Source organism: Aspergillus costaricaensis, assembly GCF_003184835.1.
Source record: "Aspergillus costaricaensis CBS 115574 unplaced genomic scaffold BO79scaffold_11, whole genome shotgun sequence".
Lineage (NCBI taxonomy): Eukaryota > Fungi > Ascomycota > Eurotiomycetes > Eurotiales > Aspergillaceae > Aspergillus > Aspergillus costaricensis.
The window spans coordinates 934,141-956,863 of NW_020291811.1; the positions used below are offsets into that span (position 1 = coordinate 934,141).

General features: G+C 48.7%; 10 protein-coding genes and 2 non-coding genes across 12 annotated transcripts; 1 reads left to right on the forward strand and 11 right to left on the reverse strand.

Annotated features, from left to right (window-relative positions):
• Positions 1-623: 623 nt before the first annotated feature.
• Positions 624-2,435, reverse strand: BO79DRAFT_286754 (putative MFS transporter; the record flags this gene model as incomplete). Its single annotated transcript, XM_025688502.1, has 7 exons — positions 624-1,496; positions 1,552-1,729; positions 1,782-1,935; positions 1,986-2,084; positions 2,134-2,197; positions 2,252-2,257; positions 2,313-2,435. The coding sequence occupies 7 exons, from the start codon at positions 2,433-2,435 to the stop codon at positions 624-626; spliced, it is 1,497 nt and encodes a 498-aa protein (XP_025541218.1).
• A 153-nt stretch (positions 2,436-2,588) lies between these two features.
• On the reverse strand, positions 2,589-4,984 carry BO79DRAFT_263166 (Zn(II)2Cys6 transcription factor). Its single transcript, XM_025686642.1, has 4 exons — positions 4,726-4,984; positions 3,669-4,572; positions 2,848-3,616; positions 2,589-2,798 (listed from the first exon to the last, which is right to left on the reverse strand). Exons 1-4 carry the CDS (start codon positions 4,970-4,972, stop codon positions 2,736-2,738), a joined length of 1,983 nt encoding a protein of 660 aa, XP_025541219.1. The 5' UTR covers positions 4,973-4,984; the 3' UTR covers positions 2,589-2,735.
• Positions 4,985-5,352: 368 nt separating this feature from the next.
• BO79DRAFT_144729 (dihydrodipicolinate synthase family protein) lies at positions 5,353-6,285 on the reverse strand (the record flags this gene model as incomplete). The annotated part of the gene is made up of 1 exon (XM_025678394.1): positions 5,353-6,285. The coding sequence occupies one exon, from the start codon at positions 6,283-6,285 to the stop codon at positions 5,353-5,355; it is 933 nt and encodes a 310-aa protein (XP_025541220.1).
• An 897-nt stretch (positions 6,286-7,182) lies between these two features.
• On the reverse strand, positions 7,183-8,169 carry BO79DRAFT_107641 (Kelch repeat-containing protein; the record flags this gene model as incomplete). Its single annotated transcript, XM_025677902.1, has 1 exon — positions 7,183-8,169. A coding segment is annotated over one exon (987 nt), but the record flags the coding sequence as incomplete, so codon positions are not given.
• Positions 8,170-8,741: 572 nt separating this feature from the next.
• Positions 8,742-13,604, reverse strand: BO79DRAFT_244680 (uncharacterized protein; the record flags this gene model as incomplete). Its single annotated transcript, XM_025685403.1, has 5 exons — positions 8,742-10,289; positions 10,347-10,761; positions 10,824-11,184; positions 11,244-11,797; positions 11,857-13,604. 5 exons carry the CDS (start codon positions 13,602-13,604, stop codon positions 8,742-8,744), a joined length of 4,626 nt encoding a protein of 1,541 aa, XP_025541222.1.
• A 719-nt stretch (positions 13,605-14,323) lies between these two features.
• Positions 14,324-16,602, forward strand: BO79DRAFT_144652 (ATP-binding protein; the record flags this gene model as incomplete). The annotated part of the gene is made up of 7 exons (XM_025678388.1): positions 14,324-14,448; positions 14,577-14,790; positions 14,845-15,447; positions 15,503-16,119; positions 16,170-16,231; positions 16,286-16,446; positions 16,501-16,602. 7 exons carry the CDS (start codon positions 14,324-14,326, stop codon positions 16,600-16,602), a joined length of 1,884 nt encoding a protein of 627 aa, XP_025541223.1.
• A 220-nt stretch (positions 16,603-16,822) lies between these two features.
• Positions 16,823-16,894, reverse strand: BO79DRAFT_t101. The gene has a single exon. It is a non-coding gene; the product is annotated as a tRNA-Arg (tRNA).
• A 564-nt stretch (positions 16,895-17,458) lies between these two features.
• BO79DRAFT_t100 lies at positions 17,459-17,531 on the reverse strand. Its single transcript has one exon. It is a non-coding gene; the product is annotated as a tRNA-Phe (tRNA).
• Positions 17,532-17,766: 235 nt separating this feature from the next.
• BO79DRAFT_192897 (YciI family protein) lies at positions 17,767-18,561 on the reverse strand. The gene is made up of 4 exons (XM_025680928.1): positions 18,338-18,561; positions 18,216-18,271; positions 17,975-18,138; positions 17,767-17,902 (listed from the first exon to the last, which is right to left on the reverse strand). Exons 1-4 carry the CDS (start codon positions 18,493-18,495, stop codon positions 17,864-17,866), a joined length of 417 nt encoding a protein of 138 aa, XP_025541224.1. The 5' UTR covers positions 18,496-18,561; the 3' UTR covers positions 17,767-17,863.
• A 258-nt stretch (positions 18,562-18,819) lies between these two features.
• On the reverse strand, positions 18,820-19,892 carry BO79DRAFT_244683 (flavin reductase family protein; the record flags this gene model as incomplete). The annotated part of the gene is made up of 2 exons (XM_025685404.1): positions 18,820-19,798; positions 19,849-19,892. 2 exons carry the CDS (start codon positions 19,890-19,892, stop codon positions 18,820-18,822), a joined length of 1,023 nt encoding a protein of 340 aa, XP_025541225.1.
• Positions 19,893-20,467: 575 nt separating this feature from the next.
• Positions 20,468-20,988, reverse strand: BO79DRAFT_263170 (cupin domain-containing protein; the record flags this gene model as incomplete). Its single annotated transcript, XM_025686643.1, has 2 exons — positions 20,887-20,988; positions 20,468-20,840 (listed from the first exon to the last, which is right to left on the reverse strand). The coding sequence occupies exons 1-2, from the start codon at positions 20,910-20,912 to the stop codon at positions 20,468-20,470; spliced, it is 399 nt and encodes a 132-aa protein (XP_025541226.1). The 5' UTR covers positions 20,913-20,988.
• Positions 20,989-21,220: 232 nt separating this feature from the next.
• On the reverse strand, positions 21,221-22,516 carry BO79DRAFT_263172 (monooxygenase; the record flags this gene model as incomplete). The annotated part of the gene is made up of 2 exons (XM_025686644.1): positions 21,221-22,405; positions 22,466-22,516. The coding sequence occupies 2 exons, from the start codon at positions 22,514-22,516 to the stop codon at positions 21,221-21,223; spliced, it is 1,236 nt and encodes a 411-aa protein (XP_025541227.1).
• Positions 22,517-22,723: the final 207 nt, after the last annotated feature.

Sequence of the window (22,723 nt, forward strand, 5' to 3'; positions counted from 1 at the left end):
TCATCTTGCCCCTGCTGGTAAGAGTCGATAGGCCTGAGATCGCCTTCTTGGTCGCTAGGGTTATAACGAAGCCCAAAATGCACCCGTATAGCTCCCTCAGTTGACAGAAGTTATAGCAGTAGGGCGTCACATCCAAGTAGTTGAAGTAAAATGAAAGAATCTATGGCATAAGCAATCATCCAGAACTCTACTTCAATGGGGTACCTCGATATAGGTCTTAGGTACATTATGCAAACGTCATGCCATAATAATGCAAACTGATGCTGTCTGGTAGCTTTGTCTGCATTTGCCATTTGCCTAGCCACCAATAATCGTCATGTTGTTGAGCCTTTCAACATCAACAACATACTAGAGTATCATAGGAATAGTTGCCCACGCCCGATAAGAAAGCTTTGTATATTGGGTCTGATACGGTCCATGTTTGCGACCTCATCATGGTCAAAAATACCCAGGTATACTTATTCGGTGGGTGCAGACAGCCTTAGAGATGAGGAAGGGCCAAGATTGGGCTTTCGGGCTCGGACGACACACATCCCAGAGCTGTGACGAGGGCATCCATGTTTTGACATTGTACTGTCTCTTCCCCCCAACTCTATTCATAAATGCAAATATAACAGATAATTTCACAGAGTATACTTGAAAAGAGGACTCTTCTCTTCCATATCGCGAAGCTGCTCCTCAGTATACAGTTCCTCAATCTCAGACAGAGCCAACCGAGCCTTGCCCTTATTAGCGCTCCATAAACAGAACTCCAAACTCAAGGCAGCCACGAGTCCAGCAGCAGCGAATGCTAGAGAGGTGCCATAGCCAGTAGGGTATCGGGGTTTTTCATCGGATTTATAAATATAACTGCCGATGATACCACCCGCATTCCCAACGCAGATAAGATAACCAATGGCCACAGCACGCTTGTGCGGATTAACAATGTTGCACACATTCCAGGCATTAACACCAGGGAGGATGGGATACATTCCAAAGCAAGCAAGGCAAATCGCAAAATAGCATAGTGCTATATTATTCTCGATGCTGGCGGCTTTCGAAAACAGAATGCCAAATGAAGCTATGAGCGAGCACTGGGGGATCACGATAAATGGCATTCGCCATGAAAAGCGATCAGCGAACACGGAGAAGCCGTAAGCTGATATGGCGCCGACTGTGTAAGGTGGAATTGTCATAAGCTGGGCCGTAGCTGACTTATACCCCATTGATTTGATGATTTCAGGCATACTAAATTTGAGTGCGTAGTTGGGGACAGCATTGGACCAATTACCAAGTATGAGGAGATAGATTTTCCAATCGGTCAGGACGCTGATGATTATCTTCTTGTTGAAGCCTTCATGGTGACCACTATGATTATTGGAAACGAGCTGTCGTACCTCGAGGTATCGAATTTCGTCTTGTGAAAGCCAGTTGGGGGATAAAGATGGGGAATCCAGAAGGAGCAGGTAGCAAAGAACGGCCATGAAAACTGTCACAAGACCCTCGATGATGAAGATCTCGTATGGATATCAGTAAGTGGGATCACAGAAATATTCCAAAGAAATGGCCTACCCAGCGCCAACCTTCGTAGCCTGCTATTCCGTCCATTTTAGCGATAGCATATGCCAGGAGGCCGGAAAAGGCTCCACCAGAAGCAGCAGATGTGTAGAGAATAGCGATGCGAGTCTGTGTTTCGTTTGGAAGATACCATTTCGATATGATTAGCACAGCACCTGGCAGAAATCCAGCCCTATATGACTTGTCACTACTGCGAAAAGTGTTCCATGCGCCTAGGACCTTACTCGAAAAGACCCAGAAGGAATCGAATCACCACAAGGCCGGCAAAATTGCGAACAAAGCCCGTGCAAAGCATGATAACACCCCAGCAGAATATTAGCAGCCCTAAATACTGTGACGGTCTCTTGAGTCGGTTAAGTATGATGTTGCTTGGTACCTCTTGGGCCACGTTAGTATTTGTTTGCTGTTCGCACATAGGAGACTCGTACCAGCTAGAACATAAGGTATGAAAAAGATAGACAAGGCAATATTGTATTGTATGCCGCTCATGTGTAGACTTGGAAGTAAGCCCTCGATTTTGGCATTTCCTGTTCAGTGTTAATGCCAGAACGCATATATTTTGGGGGTGTTACATACCGATATTGGTTTTGTCTATATATGCAACCAAGTACAAAAGGACAAACATTGGAACGAGTCGCATCTGGTTTGTAACTCAGCACCTCATTCGTTGAAGGAATAGAGATAGACGCCATACGTCAACCTATAATGATATTGTCAGTAAGCTCCACACACGCGCGTCATACCAATACAGTTACCTTTCTCAGAACCTTCTTCTTTGCCTCGGGTGGAAAATTCGACAGAAACTCTAAATCGGCGGCAGAGGCTCCATGACCTGGGAGGTCCTCTAGGTGCATCACGGCAGTATCCTTATCGGTCATATTGACGGAGTTGGTCTTGGGGGCGTAAATTAGGACAATCAACAGCAGGAATCGAGATCATCTTATGGGTCTGGGCTAACAGAGCTCTTGGCACCCCCACGGGGTACATGCAGGAAAAGCAGATCCGGGGAAGCAAGCAAAGTTGGCGCAGTTCACGGAGAAGCCTTGGCAACTCCGGATTCTCGGTGCTGTGAGCCTTGTTTTCCGAGATATCCGGTATTCCCACCGATGTAGCTCCCGTTCAAAAAGCGGGGAAGACATTTTAGTAAGAGTTCCACTGGCCACCAGAGACGATCAATCTCATTGAACTCCAGGAAAGTCTGTGGGAGAGACGTAATTTGAGTCCGATAAGGGCAAGAAGGCCTTTAAGTGAACTTAGCATGCTGTAATGGAGTTGTAACGATACACGTACCGAAGAGTCAAGCATCTGCCAATCACTAAACTGGAGGTTCTCTAACACCCCGGGCATGGCTCCTTCTTGGAGAAAGGCCGTGTTAAGGCAGCTTTCTGGGTCCTGCGGAAATGAAAGGCTAATATCTGCAACATGTCCTTCAGCGCCGTGAAAAGTACCTGGACGTTGACTTTGCAAGCTTTCCATCGCAGCTCGGCATCTCTGCGCTTCGGATCGCAGTTCATCTAGTATAATGCTGTATCGTTGGTTCTGTGATAGACTTGTCGACGCTCTCTTGAGGTGACTGTGGCACTTCTCTGCGAGATCAAAGAGCTTGCTCGATGCCTGATCATCATTTCCATATATGCATCGGGTAGTTCGCTGAATCTCCCAGACATAGACAACAGACAATGCACAAAAAATAACATAATATGTCCACCAGAAAGAATGAAATAATGTACTGTCTTTAGCCATTCTATCGAGAAGTTCTAGACTGTTCTGGGCAGCAGTTGTGCATTCTTTAACTTCCTCGTATGCTCCTTCACTCAAAAGGAAAGGTCGATTGGCATGCATGAGAGCATGATAATATGCCAGCCGCATAGCAATGGCCTGGCGCCGGAAACTGGGTATCAAGGTGGAGGGTTTTACTGTACCCAAATGTGGCGGCAGGCTGGCCCACCATACATGCAGATCATGACACAACCGCTGCACAGCTGCTAGACGATCTTCGTTGGGCAGATTGCTGATCGAGTATACTTCTCGTGATATTTTTCCTATGATCTGCGCAATCCTGAAATGTGGTAAGTATGCGATCATCGCGATGGAGAGGCATTACAATATACTTGGCATGATGGATCAAAGCATCAATATAGCAATCTCTTGGGTTGTCTGAGTTGCAAGGCCCTTGCGGTTTCATGTCCTCGTCATTGACCATGCTAGGGAAATCCTGGTCAATATTCTCGTCTTGGTAAAGTCGAGGCCGGCCGAACACAACGCTCAAATAGGTGTCAACAATGTAGGCTACCCAAAACGTGCGATTGTAGCATTCTGAGATAATGTAATTATGGGGCCGTCCCGGGCAAGGGAAATTTCTCCTCTGGTCTCGACACCGGTGCATGCCGAGGGAAAGTGTTACCTGAAAGACATTTCCAAATACATACCAGGCTTTGTTCATGCGAGCTGTTTGCAGAAGGTAGAGGACTTGGATGAGCCGTGCCTGGACGGATTCAACTTTTGGAAACCCCATCTCCGTCTCAGTCAGTTTCATGCCCGCACTGAACAACCGATCGCTTCTGCATAAGCCATTCATGTTGTCGTCTTGGGGCTCTTTCCCATTGACTTTCTCGCGGCGTAAAGAGGCGATGGCCATTATGGTGAGCAGTATCGCAGTTCTAGAATTTCCGAGCGAATGGGTAATTGGCCGTCGTTCTTGTCGATTTTTCAAGAGAATCTCCATCCAACCTTCTACGAGTTGCCGATGGAACATACGATACGTCACCACACACGTTTCGAAGTAAAACTCTTGCAATTCCCTCGCCGCGGAGGCGACTGGAATCACGTCATCTAGAGCTGAATCATCAACATGAAATGGGGGATCTCCAGCTGAACTAAGCAGTTGGTCTCTTCCTGCGTTGTTTAAATGATACAGTGCTGAATCATCGTTTTGTGTCGATAGTTTCTTCCATGCTCTGTGCAAGAAGTTCAATCCTGATGTAGGATCGGAATATTGCCCCTCAAGTTCGACCTCTGGTGAATCCCGAGGGTTAACTTGAGACTCGGGGACTAGATGCGTGACTGGTTCCGTATTCTGTCTATTGGGATTCTGCTCTGGAGGATAACTTTGCCGTCTGGCTTGGTGCTCACTGATCGTCATGGAAGGTGGTGGGGTTGGAGGCCGACCCCGGTTGTATTTGGCATTATAGAAACAATGGAGTTTTCGTTTCGCACAATTCCTGCATGGAAGCGTACCATCGCAGCGGACTTTCTTTCTTTTGCAGGTATCACAAGCCCGAGTGATTTTTGGGTCTTTCCGGCGATTCTCATCATCCGCATCGTCACCGGTCGTCAGCAAGGGCCGCTTCCCTGGGGGCGCTTTGGATGGATCTGGCGCCAGCAAAGGGCCTTGTGGTGAATGGGTGGATGCCATGGTGCGTTCAGGTGCTGCTTAGTGGAGAGAGAGGAGGAGGAGGAGGAGGAGGAGGAGGGGACGGAAATGCCGGATTTGCAGACCAAATAGACTGAAGATTGCGGGCTGGATAGCCGAGCATAGCCGGAAGTCCGAGATCGCAGGGTCAGTAGTCTGTGCAGAATACGAGGACATCTAAATCCGAACCACGGCTAATCCAAGACAAGCTTCTTGCATTACCGTTCAGTGCACTAGGTTGCCTAACAATCATCTATGCTGTATAATGCCACCACTGTTACAGAAGCCTCATAGAATTATCATTTGCTATTGGGTGATCTTCCCTCACATCTACCTTCTAGCTTAGCAAATTCATATACAGATCCTTACTTTGACATTCCTCCTCACAGAACCACCTTGCTGAGGGATGCAGCACTGATGGCAGCATGAATTTCTTGTTCTGCACCCTCCTCGAGCGGCAACAAAGGCGAACGAACAGTGGCGTGTGTCAGGATCCCCCGAGCAACAAGAGCATGTTTCAGCGCAACCGTACCCTCCATATGAGATCCTCGATGATACACACTCTTCGTGACCGGCAGGAGTTGGTCATGGATAGCTCGTGCCCTTTTGTAATCCTTGGCCTTACCAGCCTTGATCAACTCGATAAGAGGCTCGGGGGCGATGTTCCCGTAGCCAACCAAGAAACCGTCGACGTCGAAGGAAGTGTGCAATAGGTATTCATCATGACAAGAGAGAATTTGTAGGTCGGGGCGTTGGGCCCGAATGACAGGAATTTCCGTATCCCATCTGCGCATGTTGCGCACACCGTTCTTCATAGCAAAACAGCCGGGTTGAGCAGCAATATCAAGCATAGTCTGTAAGCTGTAGGTCGCCTTTGTATTGTCCGGATACTGGAAGAGGATCAACGGCAGGCCGGACACCTCATATACACGGCGGTACCGATCTTGAGGAGCCCCGGGCTGATATCCGAAGCGCAGCCAGCCATGAGATGGGTATAGCAAGCCCGCAGCCGCGCCAGCTTCTTTGGCACGCTTTGCTTCTAACGCGGCCACTTCGGTGCCCTCGCCAGTGATACCAGCAATGATTGGTATTTTATTATCCACCGACTTCACGAAAGCCTTGATGACGGAGATTTGCTCTTCAGTGGTGAGAAAGGTGCCCTCGCCAGCGTGGCCAAGCACAACCAGTCCTTTGACTCCTTCGATGCCTCCAAGCCAGGAACCAAGCCGGTGTATAGCTTCGTAGTCTACTGCACCGTCCGGCGTGAAGGGAGTTACCGGAGCCGGTGTCAAACCACGCATGTCAAAGCCGACCATATTGATAATTGGATGAGTTTCAGGTAATGGTTTAAAGATCATGAAATGAATTATTGTTTTGCTCTGTTTTTAGCTGGAATTCTCGTGGCGAATACCTCCTTATATCTCCTCTTGTATATTCTGGGGTTCTGTAGGCGTTGCGGGCACTCACATCGGATTCCCGGATTATCGGATTATCGGAAACACCCTGTGCCGCCATGGTCCCCTCTCCCTCTCCTCCTCGATTGGTTCTGAAGTTAATCGCACTCAGACAATAAGATGAAGTTGTGAAAAGAGCGATTGTGTGGATGGTGGCCTTAACAAGAACGATTACTGCGGAAGAAAATGGGGTGGCATTGTTGGAGGTGGCATTTAATCATCAACTCTTTCCGTCCCTATCCACTTTTTGTACAAGGATTCGGCCTAATTGATGGTGGAGTGTGTGATTTGTTCCGACGAGGAGGATGTGACATGGTTTCGAAAGGCTGGCCATGCCATGAAGGGATTCAACACACCCGACTTTGTTCTCAAAGATTCTAGTATGCAATAAATTTATGGGTATAGGCTTTTTGCCGTATTATACGTTCGTAGTGTATGTCTGAGCTAGGTCTTATGCTTGTAATTGAATAGTAGTAGATGTCGATAGCCGTGATTTACTCAATTCAAGGCTTTTGTTTCTGGGATAGTAGTGTTAGCGTCAGCAGTCAATCTGCAGAAGCCTTGCCCAAGCTTTGATCTTATCCGGGTGTCTGCTAGAAGACTGGTCCCGTGAATCACTGTGAAAATAAATAAAATTATAATTATTGTCATTGATCGTTCCAGGCGGAATGTCCGTGACGAGGAATGGCTCGCCTCTCAAACAGCCCATTTCTCTATATCCGTCACGCCGCTCTATACTTCCAATGCTCAAGGACAGTAGACATCAAAGTGAGAGGTAGTATCATGATAAGTCGTCTCTCCACCCACTATTACCTCCTTACCATCCTGCTGGAGGCCACCGCCAGGGATATAAATACATTCTTCAGCTACCGCAGCTTGAGTACCATGACGAGAAACAGCCATGGGCATCAACTCAGTCCATCGCTCTAAAGCAATATCAAACATCTCCGTTTGATTGTAAACACCGGTATTGGAGTTTTGGTTTCCTTCACCACCAAAAAGGTAGAACTTCCCATCAACAGGACCCCCAAAGATGCCTCCGCGGGAAGTAGGCATGTGGCCAGTGCTCGTCCTCCATCCCACTTCAATGTTCTGCAGATCAAGTTCGAAAACCGTGTCTCGATGATACATCTGGCCGTATCGGCGTCCACCGATAACATAGAAACTGTCTCCAATTACCGATCCAGTAGCGTGCTGACGGCTTGCTGGCAGTTCAGCCGCAGCGGACTCGAGTCTCTGCCAGAGGCTGGAGGTGGTGTTGAATGAGATGACTGAATTGATGGCGTCTTGGTATCCAGTCTGGAGGACCGTCATTCCTCCGGCTAGATATATCATCTCGTTATGAACACCGACGACGGAACTGCCCCTTTCTGTGCCGTTGGGCATGGAGGCAATCTCGGCCCACGTATCAGTTGCAGCGTCATAAACGTAGCAGTCCTTGGAGGCAATCCAGTTCATGCCTAGGTCCTGACCTTTTGGAGGTGGTACGTCGGTCAGACCGCCTAGCAGGTAAAGCTTGTTCGGGTCCACGCAGGCAAGGTTGGGATGGTTGACCTTAAATGGTGACGCAGATCCAGTGCGCCAGGTATTGGAGGTAATATCGTAGAGCTGAACTAGGTCTGTGGTGACTGTGGTGGTACCGTTGTCTTGAGGAGCGATGCCACCGACGATGGCAATAGTTGAGTTGCCGATGGCGACGGTCCCATGCTCTTGACGGGGAGTGGGAATGGAGGCGAGGCTGACCCAGCGACCTGAGCTGCGGGAAGGGGCTGCATCAACACTACCAAGCAAGCCAAAGGCAGCCAGTGCAATTACTGTAGTAGTGTAGCGCATTGGATGAGTGACAGCAAGAGCAAAGGGTCTTGGTATTACTGGACGCTCGGGGGTGTTTTAGTTGCCTGAGAGGAAAGAAGCCTCTTATAGTTGATATTTTAGCTATTTAAACTGAACTGTCGGCGGTGGTCTTGAAATGATAGAAGGGAGTCACTGGTGGCACTGAGTTCAGGACATAATTTGGGGGAGAGTTGGACAGTGGTTGCGGGTTTGAATCCCGCCACTCTCAAAGAAGTAGTCATCCGTCTCTATTTGAATTAGGAACTTTAAAGTGCGTCAAGATTTCTACTTTCAAGTAGTTACCACTAAGTCTGTATGAGACTTGATGACTTTCTGACTACATGTTGTAGACACCGGTCCTGGTATTTTGACGACTGGTTCCTGTTATTACTTGATTTGTCTTCTGAATTAGGTCTAAATGCTGTAGTGCAAGGTTCTCCATAGAGGGACAACAGATATAGAGCTCAGCCAAGGTGAAGCCCACATCAAAACAAATACGGGATAATATCACAATCCTCGTTGTGATCAAACGATTCGAACTTCCCCCTCAACCTGCCACAGGCATTGTTAATCTTTCTACCCTCATCAACACTCGACCTGCAAGCCCAGACCAAATCTTTGTCCTCACGCAGAAATACTGCGATCGGGGGATAACACATGTGTCGGGGTACCAGTATTCCCTGACTTGGGAGACATGTCTGTGCACCTAGAATAAGTGTTGCTGATTTCATGTCCTTCTTTCGTAAAGTTTTCTTCGTTGTTTTCTGAGATGGGAAGAAGTACATGTTTTGTGCTTCGACCGAGCGTGGCAAAAATATGGGTTCCTGTAGGGAACAGATGTTCAGGTCCACGTTGTCGCCCGGGGGGCGAAAGAGAGGAACTCGAAGGACATCAAGCTTGTTGTTGCGGCTTGTGAAGAAAAGATGTGTGTCGCTCCATGTTAGGAAGTGAGGGAGATTGGACACGGACAACTTAGGGGTGTTACCGAGTTCAACAGTGGTGCGAAAGATCATTCGAGGCGGACTACTAGCAGTCTTGTGCTCGGAGAGTCGGTGTGTTGAGACCTGCAGGCTGAGAAGTACAGAGGCTTCTTCCTTGTCTGATTTGGCAGCCTCGCGAGCTTCCAATGCCGCGAGGTGCAGGTGCCGACCGTCACTCGAGAAGTGTGCCTTAATGAAGATGTGGCAGCTGCCATAGCCCGACCGACATAGCCCGCGTGTAAAATACGTGTTCTTCTCATAGTTGGCAAACAGAATCTCCCTGTCGCCCAGTGGCCAGACCAGGAGGGGCTTGGAAGGGTGGAACACCGGAGGTGAGTCGAACAACCTGTCTTTAATAAAGCAGGTAAAGTGGAATACGGGGATGCGTTCTTTTCTGGTAGCATCGCACACTCGAATGCTTGTGCGACGAGTCCCTTCGGTGCTCGTGGTCTTATTTCCGGTCATCATGTTTTCGAGTATGCCACGGTTTTCATCATCCGAGCCATATTCGCTGCTAGAGACGCTGTAGTTCGTCGAAGAACCGACACTCTCAGCGTCACTACCATCAGAGTCCAATGGTAGCATATCACTTCTTTTTTCCAATGCGTCACTCGCGTTATCTGACTCCGATAGTTCGCTCGCGAGATCATCATGTAGTTCCAAAGCATCTTTCCTCTCATCACCGCTGCTGTATCCGTCGTTGTCGCTGCCAAGAAAGCTTCCCTTCTCTTCGACGTCGAGCTCTTCCAGTTCCAGATGCTCGAGGTCCCAATCATTCCATTGCTCTTCGTCGTCCATCTCATCATCAAGATCAGTGGATCCCTCGCTCCAGGAGGTATAAGCCGAATTTCCGGCAGACTCGGAAGAGCTTTTCATGAGTTCGTCTGTATAATTCGACACCTTTGTTGCGAGCTCCAGCGCCTTGTCTTTCTCGGTCGATGGTTGGAACTCATCTGGGTCTTCTAATTTCAATAAAGACTCTGATGTGATATCGGTGTCAATGGTCCCGCTATCGCTGTCGTCATCACTGCTTTTCGTAACGGTAGGAGTTGGCTGTGTATCGGCAGTTGAAGTTGGGGCGGCCGTACTTCTTTGATCCAACTCGCTTACCTCTTCTTCTCGCTTTTGAATCGCTATATCCGCATAGTCAACAATTCTCACATCGCCAGTAACTGCTCCTGGAATTTCCACATCTGACTTGGAGATCTGTCGTCTTGTTGACACAGCAACCATATGGTTGTTGCTGGCCATTTCATCGAAATAGTCTTCGTCGGGATCAGTCACAGGTAGGGACGTATAATCATGATCCACGCCCTTGACAAATAGCTGAGACCCAATGCGAATGAATTTCAAGTCTTTAGTGAAGGAAACCAGACGAGGTCGGCCCGGAACATTCTCCGTCAAGGGATACTCGTAAAGAGACCAGGTTGAGGCGGATGCATACAACTTTTGAGTTCTTTGAAGCTCGGGTTTGCGACCATTCAGATGCCAATGCTCGCAACAAAATTGTAGCCCGTCTTCGCTACTATTCGTAATTATAACATCAATAAGCTATGAACAACGACAACGTGTGGCTGTGGCACTTACACCTTTTCCAGGTTCAGTACTGTCAAATACCTTCCCGTTTCGTCAACCCCTTCAAAGCATCGAATTGGGGGCTCAGTCGGCTCAGTCTCTGCCGTAAACATTAGACTTCGGTAACGGCTGGGTCCCTTGTGAAGGTAGTTGTTGGGTCCCAATGCCCCAGGAAAGCATCGATCGATTTCGCCTGCGAAGGCGCCCGTGATGCTTGTCTCACGGTCCAATAGTGGTCCCCACTCACCCACAAAGGATGCATAGTCCTTTGCGAAGGGCTCATTGCAGTTATCATCCAACCAATGAGGGAATACGCGCTTGATATGTCTGCCAGCCCATGGACGGTAAGTACTGTACCAGAAGCGAAATTGACCTATATCTCTCATTAGTTAACGTCGCCCTTCAAAAGGTCTGGAGCTTTATCAAACATACCGTCGACAAAGAGACTCTGGACTTGTAGCAATGTGAAGAACTGTGGGCTTCGGATAAAGCTTGAGGCTTTCTGGCAATAGTCCAATGAATAATTGACTCCATCCAGGTGTTTATCCCAGTATTTGGCGGCATAAGAGAGAAGATGGTGGTTAAGAATGTCTTCCCCATCACAATCGACGAATGTTTCGCCCTCCCTGGTAAGAAGTTGCTCATACCGTGGCTGCAGGAGATACTTGAGGCATACATTCGCCAAAACATCATTTGTGAGCGCATATGCTGGTGGATTGGAATTGTTTGCCAAGATCCCTGGGTTCTTCAACAGAAAGTTTTTGACCGAGCCATGAGTCAGCGTGCAGATAGAGATGGTGCCGGCTGGCCCATCGCTTTCATGGATCTGGACAAGAGGTTGACATAACTCCAGCACCTTGCTTTTCTTGATTTTTTGACTGCTATCGATATTCTGTCCTTCAATGCCTTTCACCATCGCCGTACATTCACAAAGCTCATCCAGGCGTAATGGGCGTTTTGCATGCACGATACATGATAGAATAATCCTAGCAGCTCCAGGTTAGCAGTTTTCCAAATCACGTCGCGGGCGTTCAGAGTTACATACGACGCAAATTCCTTCAGACCAGGCCGGATGCTGTCCATCTTTCTCTGGTAGTACTTTTCGTAGTTGTCGGGAAGACCTCCCTCAATGATACTTTGAACCTTATGAAGGGTCACTGCGTCCGACATAGAGTCTAACATTAGTGAAGCCCACAAAAAGCATCCGTCGGCTTTCTCGCGCAGATCACCAATAATCAACCTGATGTACCCTGCATCAAACTCGAGACTTTTCAGGTCCTCAATCTTTTCTAGTAGATAGTGCTCAATGTCGTGGCTATTCAACTCCTTCGTGATCTCGATGGATGGAAGGCTACTGAGGGGAGCATCGAGACAGGTGCGGTGCTGAGAACTGTACCAAATGCGCAGGCGACTTGGCATAGCACGGCTCAGCTCCCCAAAAAATTCCAACACCTTGCAAAGCTCTTTCTTTCTGTTCTCTGTCTCGCACTCCTCATCAAGCCCATCGAGAAAGATGTAGGTGACGGTCATTTCTTCCAGGAGCATTCTGATCACTTGCTTGACATCTTCAACATTAGCGGTTGTAGCACCTTCCTGTGTAAATTTGTGGATATCCTTTGGCACGTCGCCGGTCTGTCTTCCCAGTCGGTTGACAAGCTGCTCTGCAAGGCAGCGATAGACCAATAAGGCTGGAAATTCTTCATCAAAAGTAAAGTAATGGTATATGACGGCAGCGTTTTCAGCGCTGGTCGCTTCCAGCTTTTCAACAGCAGACGCAGTCAAAACAGTCTTTCCAGCTCCGGGAGATGCCTTCACCCATACTTGAGAGGTTGGGCTATCTGTGTTCATCCAATCTATCAAAGTCGCATGCTCAAATACCCATTCACAAGTGCCTGGGCTTCGTTGCGCCAGCTTGCTGTCACGGTGGCGAAAGTTGCTCCCATTCAGTGGCATAGTCCCATCTCGCAACCACTTTCGTACCTCTTCCTGCCTTTGTAGTCTCCTTTCTTCTTTCCGTTTCTGCATCTCTTCCGCATACATTTGGATAAGTGCTGCTTGTTCTTCTCGCGCGATACCGGCAAGCCGACGCTCTTCGGCTGCATTTTCCCGCTCTCCTCTGTCTAGGCGTTCCTGAACGGCAGGAATAAGACGACTCATGCTGTCGGCCGTATCTCCGATGCTCGTGATAATGCCATCGAGCTTTTCTGTACTGAAAGGGGCGATCGCTCGAAAGGCACGATTAGCCACGCAGCGGTTACACTCCTTGTCAACCCTTCGCCAAAACCGAATGATGTCGATATACGATGCTTGCAATAGCTCCCGCATCGTAGCGGAGTGATCGAATAAATCTTCATATTCTGTAAGCACGGTGATGTGTGTGTTTAAGCGTTTGATCTGATCGGATATCTTTTCGTAGAGTTCAAGGAACCTCTGCGAGCAGTCTATCACAGACTTCAAGCAGCCCCATATGATAGCCGTAGGCATGGGATCTGCTGAGACCAGAGTTTCGACAATTCCTGAGTAGGTATTCAGCACCTGTATAACCGGTCCCAAGATCTTGCGAGCAGCACGAGCGGCTGTGCGATCTGTCGCCTGGCGATCCAAAAGGAAAAGGTCTTTCTTGATGGCATCTCCAGTAAGAATTGAGCCGGAACGTTGTTGTTTTTGCAGTTTTTTGAGAAACTGGGGGGTCTTGCTTCTCGGCGATCGGGGTTTGTTGATATATTCTTCCAGCGCGCGCGCAAAGGCAGTTGAGCCTGCTCCTCCCACATTTTCGCTGGAATCCTCGGGCATTGTGAGAAAATGGCACAATCGGCAGCCTTGTCAAGGACCAGAATGGTTTGCTGAGATCACGCGAGATAATAACTATAAGTAATAGACCGGGACTGGTCCCACCGGGAGGCTCTATGCTGGGGACTATGCGCGCCTCACTACTCTGAGAAATAGGACAGAAGACAGTCTGCAATCTACCCCGCCGGTGCACACGTCAGACCTTGCATGAGAATAACTAGCCACATATAATTAACCTAGTGTGACAAGTGACAAGGCTGTCAGACTAAAATCTGAGTGATCCTGCGGGGGGCCAGGGTTAGCGCCGCGCGGCACGGCTCGACACCCTGTCGTCTCGAGACCCTGAAAGGCAGCAAGGTTAGCCTCTGTTGGCGAAAAAGAAGAAGTTCAGTACAAAGAACTTTCCGGATGACATGTTATTACCTCCATCTTTATAATAGAAGGAAGTCTTTTGGTACAATGAGTTGGGCAGAAATGGTGGCGCGACTTTGTCGCTGTGCTGACGCATGGACTGGAAGGATGAGCTTGAAGCCTTGAACAGCATCAGCAGCCACCCCCACTGCAAACGCCCTGGCCCACATCCCATATACGAGCCAAGTGTCGACAGCCTTGTTTTTTCCAAGCATAAGTTGCTCCAGTCGCCAATTCTTCCACCTTTCGTTCAGCATTCGTCTGTTCTCATTTCATGTGCCACTGTAGACATTACAGCACGCAAAAACGACATGGCCGATCAGACGGAATCCGCGGCGGCGGCTAAGCCCTCAGACGGGCCTTCCAAGCCATCCATCCAGCGCGCCATGACGGACCGTGGCAACAAGTCTCAGCGTTTGTTGCGCGTGGATCAGATGTGAGATTTGAGACCGTACCTTAGGTCTTGGTAAAAGGGATACTAACCATAGTTCGCTCCAACAGATATAGCAGGTAGCGAAACATTGCGTCGAACCTCAGACAGCCGGGCCATTGACATGGATACAGAAAGGACCGACAAGTTCACTTCGTTAAGACGGCAAAAGTCAAAGCCAAACCCGATCGTTTCAGCAAGACTGCAATGGTCGTTCGCCGAGTTATTTCAAAGCAGGGCATGGTCTCCCACGTCGAAATTGACATCCGGTCTCCTCTCTTGCAAGATTTGTTTCGTGATCTGTTCAAAGATGTAGAGGGTCTTGACTTGAATAAGACTCCTCCCATGGTTCGTCAGCTCATACGGACTTTTGCAGCTCCGCTGACTGATGAACCTCTTTAGGCCACACCCGAAGTATTCTTCTGGGCCGCCCCGGATCTGATACGTATTAAAGAAGAGGAGAAGCAGAAGGAGAAACCCAACCAGCAATTTATCGATGATATTGGCACGGCTCTGCAATTTGTTGAAGAGGACTTTGCAGCTCAGATTGTCAGCTTGAAGTCGCTTCTGGGTGAGAATCAGATCACCTGGGATCTTCTTTGGGCAATCCTCCCGCCCAAGGAAGTTATTATCTCACCCCGGTTTGGCCTTATGACTGAAGAGCAGGCCTTCAACCTGAAGATGTCTAGTTATCAGTCACGTCCAAATGGCCAGCAATACTTTTCTGCAAGTGCCGAAGTTATCAAACATGACGGTCAAGACTTTGGTAAATCGACAATGGAGCTAGAAATCAACAAATATGAGGGTGCGAGAACAATAACTAGCTTGAACTTCTTTCCGCTCAAATACCATGACGAGGAATCTGCCGTGCGAGAGAGGCTCATTGCCCGCGGGCGTAAATTCGTTGCGCTACTCGAACAGCCTGCATGCAGAGAGTATACGGCTGCAAACGGTATAAAGGAGTTTGAACGAGCCAACGGTGACTCCGTGCCCGAGAAGTTTAATGTCTGACTGCAACTCTTACTCCATTTTGGACATTGGCGCTGACTCACTTATATAGGCATTGGGGAGAGTCATGGTCGACCCTGCTGGTTACTATCTTCATAACACATCGTCGGAGTTGAACAGACCTTTTGTACTATCAGAAGGGTTTTTGGATCCTGTCGGCTTGTCTGATGACCAATACTTGATTTGTGCCTCGTTCATGAATGGCTTCAGCTTCGCACAAAAGTCTTGGTGTCAACTTTCGGTATCGGCGTTATCCGATGTAGAGTGGAACCACAATGCCTTCAAACGACTAGTCATGGCCGAAAACCGCCGAGAACTTATCCATGGACTTGTCAAGGCCCATCGACAGGATGATGCGGTCTTTGACGATATTGTTGCCAACAAAGGCAAAGGTCTTATTGCGCTCCTGACCGGAAGCCCGGGTGTGGGTAAGACGTTGACTGCAGAAGCCGTTGCCGAAGTGACCCAGCGACCTCTGTATGTGGTAGCTACCGGCGAGCTTGGAATTGACCCTGATATAGTCGACAATCGTCTGGGGATGATCTTAGAGATTACCCGGCGGTGGGGCTGTGTTCTATTGATCGATGAAGCAGATGTGTTCCTTTCAGCTCGTGGCAAGGACCTAGCGAGGGATGCTCTAGTCAGCGTCTTTCTCCGACGACTCGAGTAGTAAGTGGCCCATGATAGGAAATGTCGGCCTGAGCTAATATCCATCATAGTTTCCGTGGTGTAGCCATACTCACCACAAACCGAAAGAGCGACATTGATCCGGCATTCAAGAGTGAGTTTCGACCTGAATGAATGGTGTTTTCAGCTCCTGATGCGATTATTACAGGTCGAATCCATTTCACCATGCACTATCCGGAGCTTGATACCAATAGCCGACTAGAAGTGTGGAAGAATTTCTTGACCAATGTCGCAAAATCGTCGGAGCTGGCTGAATTTACCGCCGATGACTTTGTGGCGCTTTCGAGGCATGCGCTGAATGGGCGACAGGTTCGTCAGCTCTCGGTAGTTTTAAGGTCACAAGCAAGCTAACATGTACTGCAGATTAAGAACATTGTCTCATGTGCCGTGTCACTGGCGCGGGAGATGCAAAAGAATGTCACTGTAAAGGATATTGAGAATCTTATAGATGTGATGGTTGATTAGATCAAATGGTGTACGGGGTCAAATGGCTCTACAATGTGGAGCCTGGGGTGAAGTTCGATTCGGCGATAGAGTGTAACACAGCTCGTCGAAGATATTAATGATAGGTGGTGATGGAACACAAGTGGTTCAAAGATATGGGCGGGTACTTTGAACGGTCGCCTGATTGTTTTGTCAAGTAGTAGAGAAAAAATAGAAGTGAAAAAAGAAAATTAAAAAAGAATGACCTACGCAGGACTCGAACCTGCAATCTCTTGATCCGTAGTCAAGCGCCTTACCATTGGGCCAGCAGGCCATTTGATGTATATTTGGGCCCACATAGTGCTGCATTACAGGAGGCTTAGTCGCTAGCACAAGCATGAGATGTGCCATAAGAGTCAATATAACTACGACTAAAGTTTATGGTAAGGCTCCTGCTTTGATGAACTCTACCATCGCTCTCTAGCCTCTTAGTGGTCGCAAACTGCCGAGCTTAGTCAAAATTGTTTGGTTTTGATACTATCAATGTCGGCTGCACTGACAACTATATATACTATCCGCACATTAAGCCTATAGTAAACATCATGTACCTCCCTTTTACTTACTTAGTTGCTCATCATACCAGGCGTCGAATGGATACACTGGTACAGTGAGCCAAGGCCATAGTAGCAGTACCTGCCTATATATTCCCTCATATGGAGTACGACACCGTCGTTTACTCGCATTTCATCGAACGATTAGTCCATGCCTTCTCCCCCATCATTGCAATCAAACGTCTTACCATACCTCCTACACATCCGTATTCGTATTGGTCGTTTGTTGTATGAGGCCGAATGGGACCCACCAGGCCGAGATTCGGAAAAAAATTTGAAAAAAAGAATGGGACGAGCCGGGCTTGAACCGGCCACCTCCAGATCTTCAGTCTGACGCGCTCCCAGATGCGCCATCGTCCCTTGTTCTTGAACTTGTCACGAACCTCTTGCCTTATGTGGCTGGGAATCTGTCTGCAGTATCCCTCCATCACCTGCATACCACCAACGCAAGGGCTTACCAAATATGGCAGATTATGGCTGCAGGTATTCACCACATTCCTGTCTGAGTAGTTTCGGCGAGTTACGAGAATTATCTGAGAAATCACATGCCAGTAGCATCTTTATTAGGTCAAATGCTTAATCTGCATTAAGTAGCCTAAGAAATTATATGTGCTCAACGATGGCCGCTCTCTAAAACATCGAGGAAAAATAGCACCACTAATCTCTGAGAGACACAGAATAAATAATCATTCCTAATCCTTCTTCAAAGGCTCCCTCACGGCGGACAAATACTGCACGCAGCCATTATCAGCATAACCCAGCTCACAGTACCACAACCAAAAGAACGGAAGCAAATTACTCACCGGGACAACAAGCGCCTTTCCCAAATCCCAAACGCCGCTCTTAGCGTAGATATCGCCGTTAATAAGCTGGTGCACTTCCTCCAAGTTTTCAGCCATATACACAAGCATACTGCCCTTGAATGACAGATCTTTGCCTTCCTCGGGATGAGTGGCCAGCATCGCACCTATCAAGATGAAGTTAATTGAGAATAGCCATATAAGAGGGCTCGAATAGAAGTCAATAGGATGATGTGAGACGAACCACCTGCGACTAGCTTTCCCGCCTGGACGAGGGGGCCGACTCCTTCCATGTGAGTCCTATGATGTTGTGAGCGAGGATAGTTGAGCTGGCATACACCTAGATGGAAGTAAAAGTAAACTTACGCTCGAACTTTCTTTCTCAATTCGGGACCCTCTGGTGTATCAGGAATAATGCAGAGCCATTCCTTCTTGCTTGCTGTTGCAATGGTGCGGCGGGCGACGTGCTGGCGGGGGAGCAGATTGGCTGGTAGAGCCCTTGTAGAAAGGCGGAAGAAAGACATGATGAAGCAAGATTCAGGTGTGTGTTGACGATATGTATATTTTGTTGTCCTTGGTTCTGCAGTCAGATATACTTCTGGGATGGCTGTTGAACAGTCACTGGTCGTCGGGTACAAGGGCCGATGCCGGTCCGTCGCGTCGGGATGACTCCGACGGTCCGCCTTACCTTATCTGGCGATAATATTTGTGCCTGAATAGTCAGGCATGAACATGGGATATATCTCGTCCAGATCAACCATGAATTCATGAACTACTCAAGTGTATGCATATAATCCTTGACACTCATGATAAGCCCAATGTCCTATCTTAACAAGACAAAATCCTGTTTACGAACTGTCCTTGTTCCTCCTTTCTAACTCAGCCAACAAATCACTCTTCCCAACCTCATCATCCCACTTCTTTCTAGGCCTCTCAAATGTGGACGAAATCCTTCCATATGACACCCCACCCAACTGCGCCACAGGCCTCAACTTCTCCATGTCAATATGACTGAACTCCTCATCCGCCGCACCCTCCTGCACCCAGAACCTCGTTGCCTGGATCAAAACCACCGCAGGAGAACTCATGCCGGGCTTATGCGCCTTGAACTCCTTAATATCGACAACCTTACCCTCGACAGAGAAAACCGACTCTTTAACCCTCGCTGCCTTGACAGTCGAACTAGGCGCTTTACCCAGACCCGATACCTCCCACTCCGACACTCCATATGGGGCATCAATTGACGTCGCATTCACTGCCTCAATCATACCTTCGGAAACAGTGTTGATAACGCACTCACCAGTCTCTTTCAGGTTCCGATACGTATCTTTGACTGCGCCAGGGCGGGATGAGAACCCGACAATGAACATGGGTGGGTCGTGATCCACCACTTGAAAGTAACTGAAGGGCGCAAGATTCTCGGTCTTGCCATCGCTGGAGACGGTGCTAATGAAGCCGATTGGTCGGGGTGCGATACCTGACACGAGCAGTCGGTAGTTGTTGACCATTGGGCGATCTTCAGCGTAAGGATCGATCTCGTGGTGGGTTTTGCTGGCGCTGTGATTGTTGTCGGGGACTCCTTGGCCGTATTTCCAGCTAGGGTAAGGCGATTTGGTGATATTGATGGGGGCATTGTGGTCGAAATTGGGTCTTTGGGATTCGGTTTCATGGAAGTTGTGGTGTGAGGTGACGATTTGATAGCTGGCTTTTGCTGATTTAGTGGCATCGTCTGTTTTTGATGACGTTGCTGCTGCCACTGCAGCGGATGAGGAGCTCATCCTGGAGTTTATGAAGGGTGTGACAATTGATGTTCTCTTGGATAGTGTCCTGTCGCATGATTAGTTGGTCTCCTATCGATCTAGAGATTTGGGGCTTACCTGGCCGTCAGCCGAGTGACGCTTCTAGCTGCTACGGTCGCCATGAGTGAAACAGCCTTTACGTCTCACAATTTGGTCTGCCCTCAAGAGTTAGATAGAAATTGTTCATTTAGAAGTGGCCCTTCAATTTCTATCTTGCCACCTGGGGCTGACAAATTCTCCAGCTTCTCGGTCGGTGGGGCCGAGCCTGCGCCCTAACTTTCCGGAACAGGAACCCGAACCGGTGCTACAATATTGTGTTAGAAGTACAGAGTAGATATTGATAATTAATCGCATTATTTTATAGTAAATTTCTCTCTTAATATCACGACTACTTCTAGGGTGCAAGTACTAAAGATGCCAAGACATGCAATCGCTCCATCCCCAATTGCTCGTTGTCTCCCATCTGGAGTCATCGGTTTACCAGAATGACCACTTCATACTACTTCGGGTCGATGCCGATGGAAACTTTTATTAGAGACGATAATAGCTGATATCCCTAGAGATAACGCTCCGTTTATTATAAGAAGGCATGAACATATGGCCGATTACACATCGATTGTAGGTGCTCAACCCCAACACAATCACCGCCACCTCAGCTACAGCTTAGTGTCAGGGTGGTTAGGCCAAATCAAAGGTTTTAGTTATGCCTGTACTCCTCATCAATCTGAAGCAACGCTGCCATCCCATCGCGCTCGTATACCTCCGAGTCCAATATCATAACAGCCATGAGTGTGGCCGACTCTGTCGAACTGGCATTGTCACTGATGCGGTGATGGCAACCCGGTGCTTCATACCAAGAGCCTCCTGCAGGAATCACCTTCATTGGGTCCTCATTCATCTTGTTTAAAAGTGTGCCGCTAACGACGTAGGCCGAGACCGAAGCGCCGCCGTGTCGATGGGGTGGAGTCGATCCGTTTGGGGGGAAATCCACGCGCAGGCCAACGATTGTCTTTCCCGGACAGTTGACGATCTTGTGTACATAGACAAGTTCCAGGGCTGGCATGGGACGACTATTTGAATTAGAGATGGCGTTGCAGAGGCACGTGGGTTATATACCTCGGATCATAAGTTGGCTCTTCCATTTTCGCGTATTCGAGGGTTTAACTTCAAGCACGCTTAAGATATTAATTTCGCTTTAGGTTGTGTATAGGGTAACCCGTCAGAGAGACGGGCTGATAGTTTTATATACGTCTGAGAGAATGCGTATGTACGCCAACGAAGTCTTGGGGATACCCGTCATCCATGCGTTGGGTGCGGGTATTGGGCATCGATAGCCTATCCGGGTTATTGATAGGCTAATGTTGTCCCAATTTTTCTTTCCAGATATTCACAGAACAATCTTAGAATCGTGATATCAGGATGAAATGAAAATAGAATAACCTGTGATTAATCAGGCAACTACAGCCTCCTGCTGCTTCCTCCAGGCCATCGCCCCCTCATACAAGCAATTATAGTCCATAAACTCGGCCGGATTCATCGCGACCTGAACATCTTCCTCCACCGGCCTTCCCGCCTGGCGACTATACGCCTGGATTGTACTTGCCCTTTTATACCGACACTCAAAAACCTCCCGACACACCTTCTCAACCTCTTCTCTCCCTTCACCCCCCTTAAACCCCTCGAAAAAAGCACCAAGCGCCTCAGCATCCTCAACCGCTTGACTCCCACCCTGTCCCTGCGTCGGCAGCATAGCATGCGCAGCATCACCAATCAATATCGTCCTCCCCCGATACCACGTTTCCAACGGATCCAGATCTCTCAACTGCCAAAGACCGATATCCTCCTCTTTCCTCGCTGCCAACCGCAACGGCGTCGTTGCCCACTCCGGAAAGTCCGCAAACGTAGCAAGCATCTTCCCTTTATCACCAGCAGTCATCCAACTCGTGGACTCCTCATCCCTTTTCTCGTCCGGCACCAACGCAACAATACTATACACAGACCCATTCCTCGCCGGACCCATGATAAGCCGTCGATCAGGACCAACGACCATCGTCGTCCTCGCAATTCGTGGATCAATGACATCCACAAACCCCTCCTCAGCTACCAACTCCTCCGTATCTACCATCATGCGATATGCGCTCAATCCAGTCGTTTGACCGGGTACTTCTCTCCCCAGTAATGCACCTCTTATAACGCTCTTGATCCCGTCCGCACCGATGATCAAGTCTCCTCTCAGTATTTCCCCGTCTTCTAACTCAACTACCCCCTCGTCACAATCACATCCCTTCACTCTACTCGACACCCGCAACGTAGCAGGTTGCCCCGGATATCCATCCGAGGTAGCCCGATGCTTCAGCACCTGATGCAGATCCACGCGGTGGTAGATCATTCTATCTGCGCCGTATTTGGATGTCACCAAGGGAACGCGTGTCTGCAGCTCCCCACGGAGGTTATATACTTCGAAGGCGGAGTCAGGCATTGAGCCTTGCTCGCGGAGACGGTCCGCGAGGCCCCATCGGTTCTCGACGATTTTGCTAGCGTTCGGTTGAAGGGAGATGGTGGCGCCGATTTCGCGCGATTGGGAGGATTGTTCGAGGATGGTTATGGTATGGTGATCGGAGCGGAGAGCTATAGCCTAATCCATTGTTTGTTAGCTACTAAACAGAATTGAGAAGGGTGAGGGGGGTGTACATACGGCTGCGAGTCCGGCGATGCCGCCTCCAACTATGATGATATTGAATGTCATGATGATCGTCCTACTTTGATTACCATCAATCAGAAGGAGTGAGGGGGATATTGCACCTTTTTGTTATTATAGTTCCATCAGAGCGGCATCCATCTCTCGGCGACGACCGACCCTCGGAGCCCATCTCGGGGCGCCCCGAGCCCTCCGAACCCTAACAAACTCGGCCACCTCTCGGCGCAGTATACCACTCATTATACTTGAACCAAA

Excerpts from the sequence above, each read along its gene's own strand:
- BO79DRAFT_192897 (XM_025680928.1), bottom strand. The coding sequence starts at position 18,495 with ATGTCTTTCTTCCGCCTTTCTACAAGGGCTCTACCAGCCAATCTGCTC. Across the intron at positions 18,139-18,215 it reads GGGAAAGCTAGTCGCAGGTG|GTGCGATGCTGGCCACTCAT; the intron begins GTTCGTCTCACA and ends TCATCTTGATAG. Across the intron at positions 17,903-17,974 it reads GAAAGGCGCTTGTTGTCCCG|TATTTGTCCGCCGTGAGGGA; the intron begins GTGAGTAATTTG and ends GGCTGCGTGCAG.
- BO79DRAFT_263166 (XM_025686642.1), bottom strand. The coding sequence starts at position 4,972 with ATGGCATCCACCCATTCACCACAAGGCCCTTTGCTGGCGCCAGATCCA. Across the intron at positions 3,617-3,668 it reads GCTTTGATCCATCATGCCAA|GATTGCGCAGATCATAGGAA; the intron begins GTATATTGTAAT and ends ACCACATTTCAG. Across the intron at positions 2,799-2,847 it reads GGCAGATGCTTGACTCTTCG|GCCTTCTTGCCCTTATCGGA; the intron begins GTACGTGTATCG and ends GTTCACTTAAAG.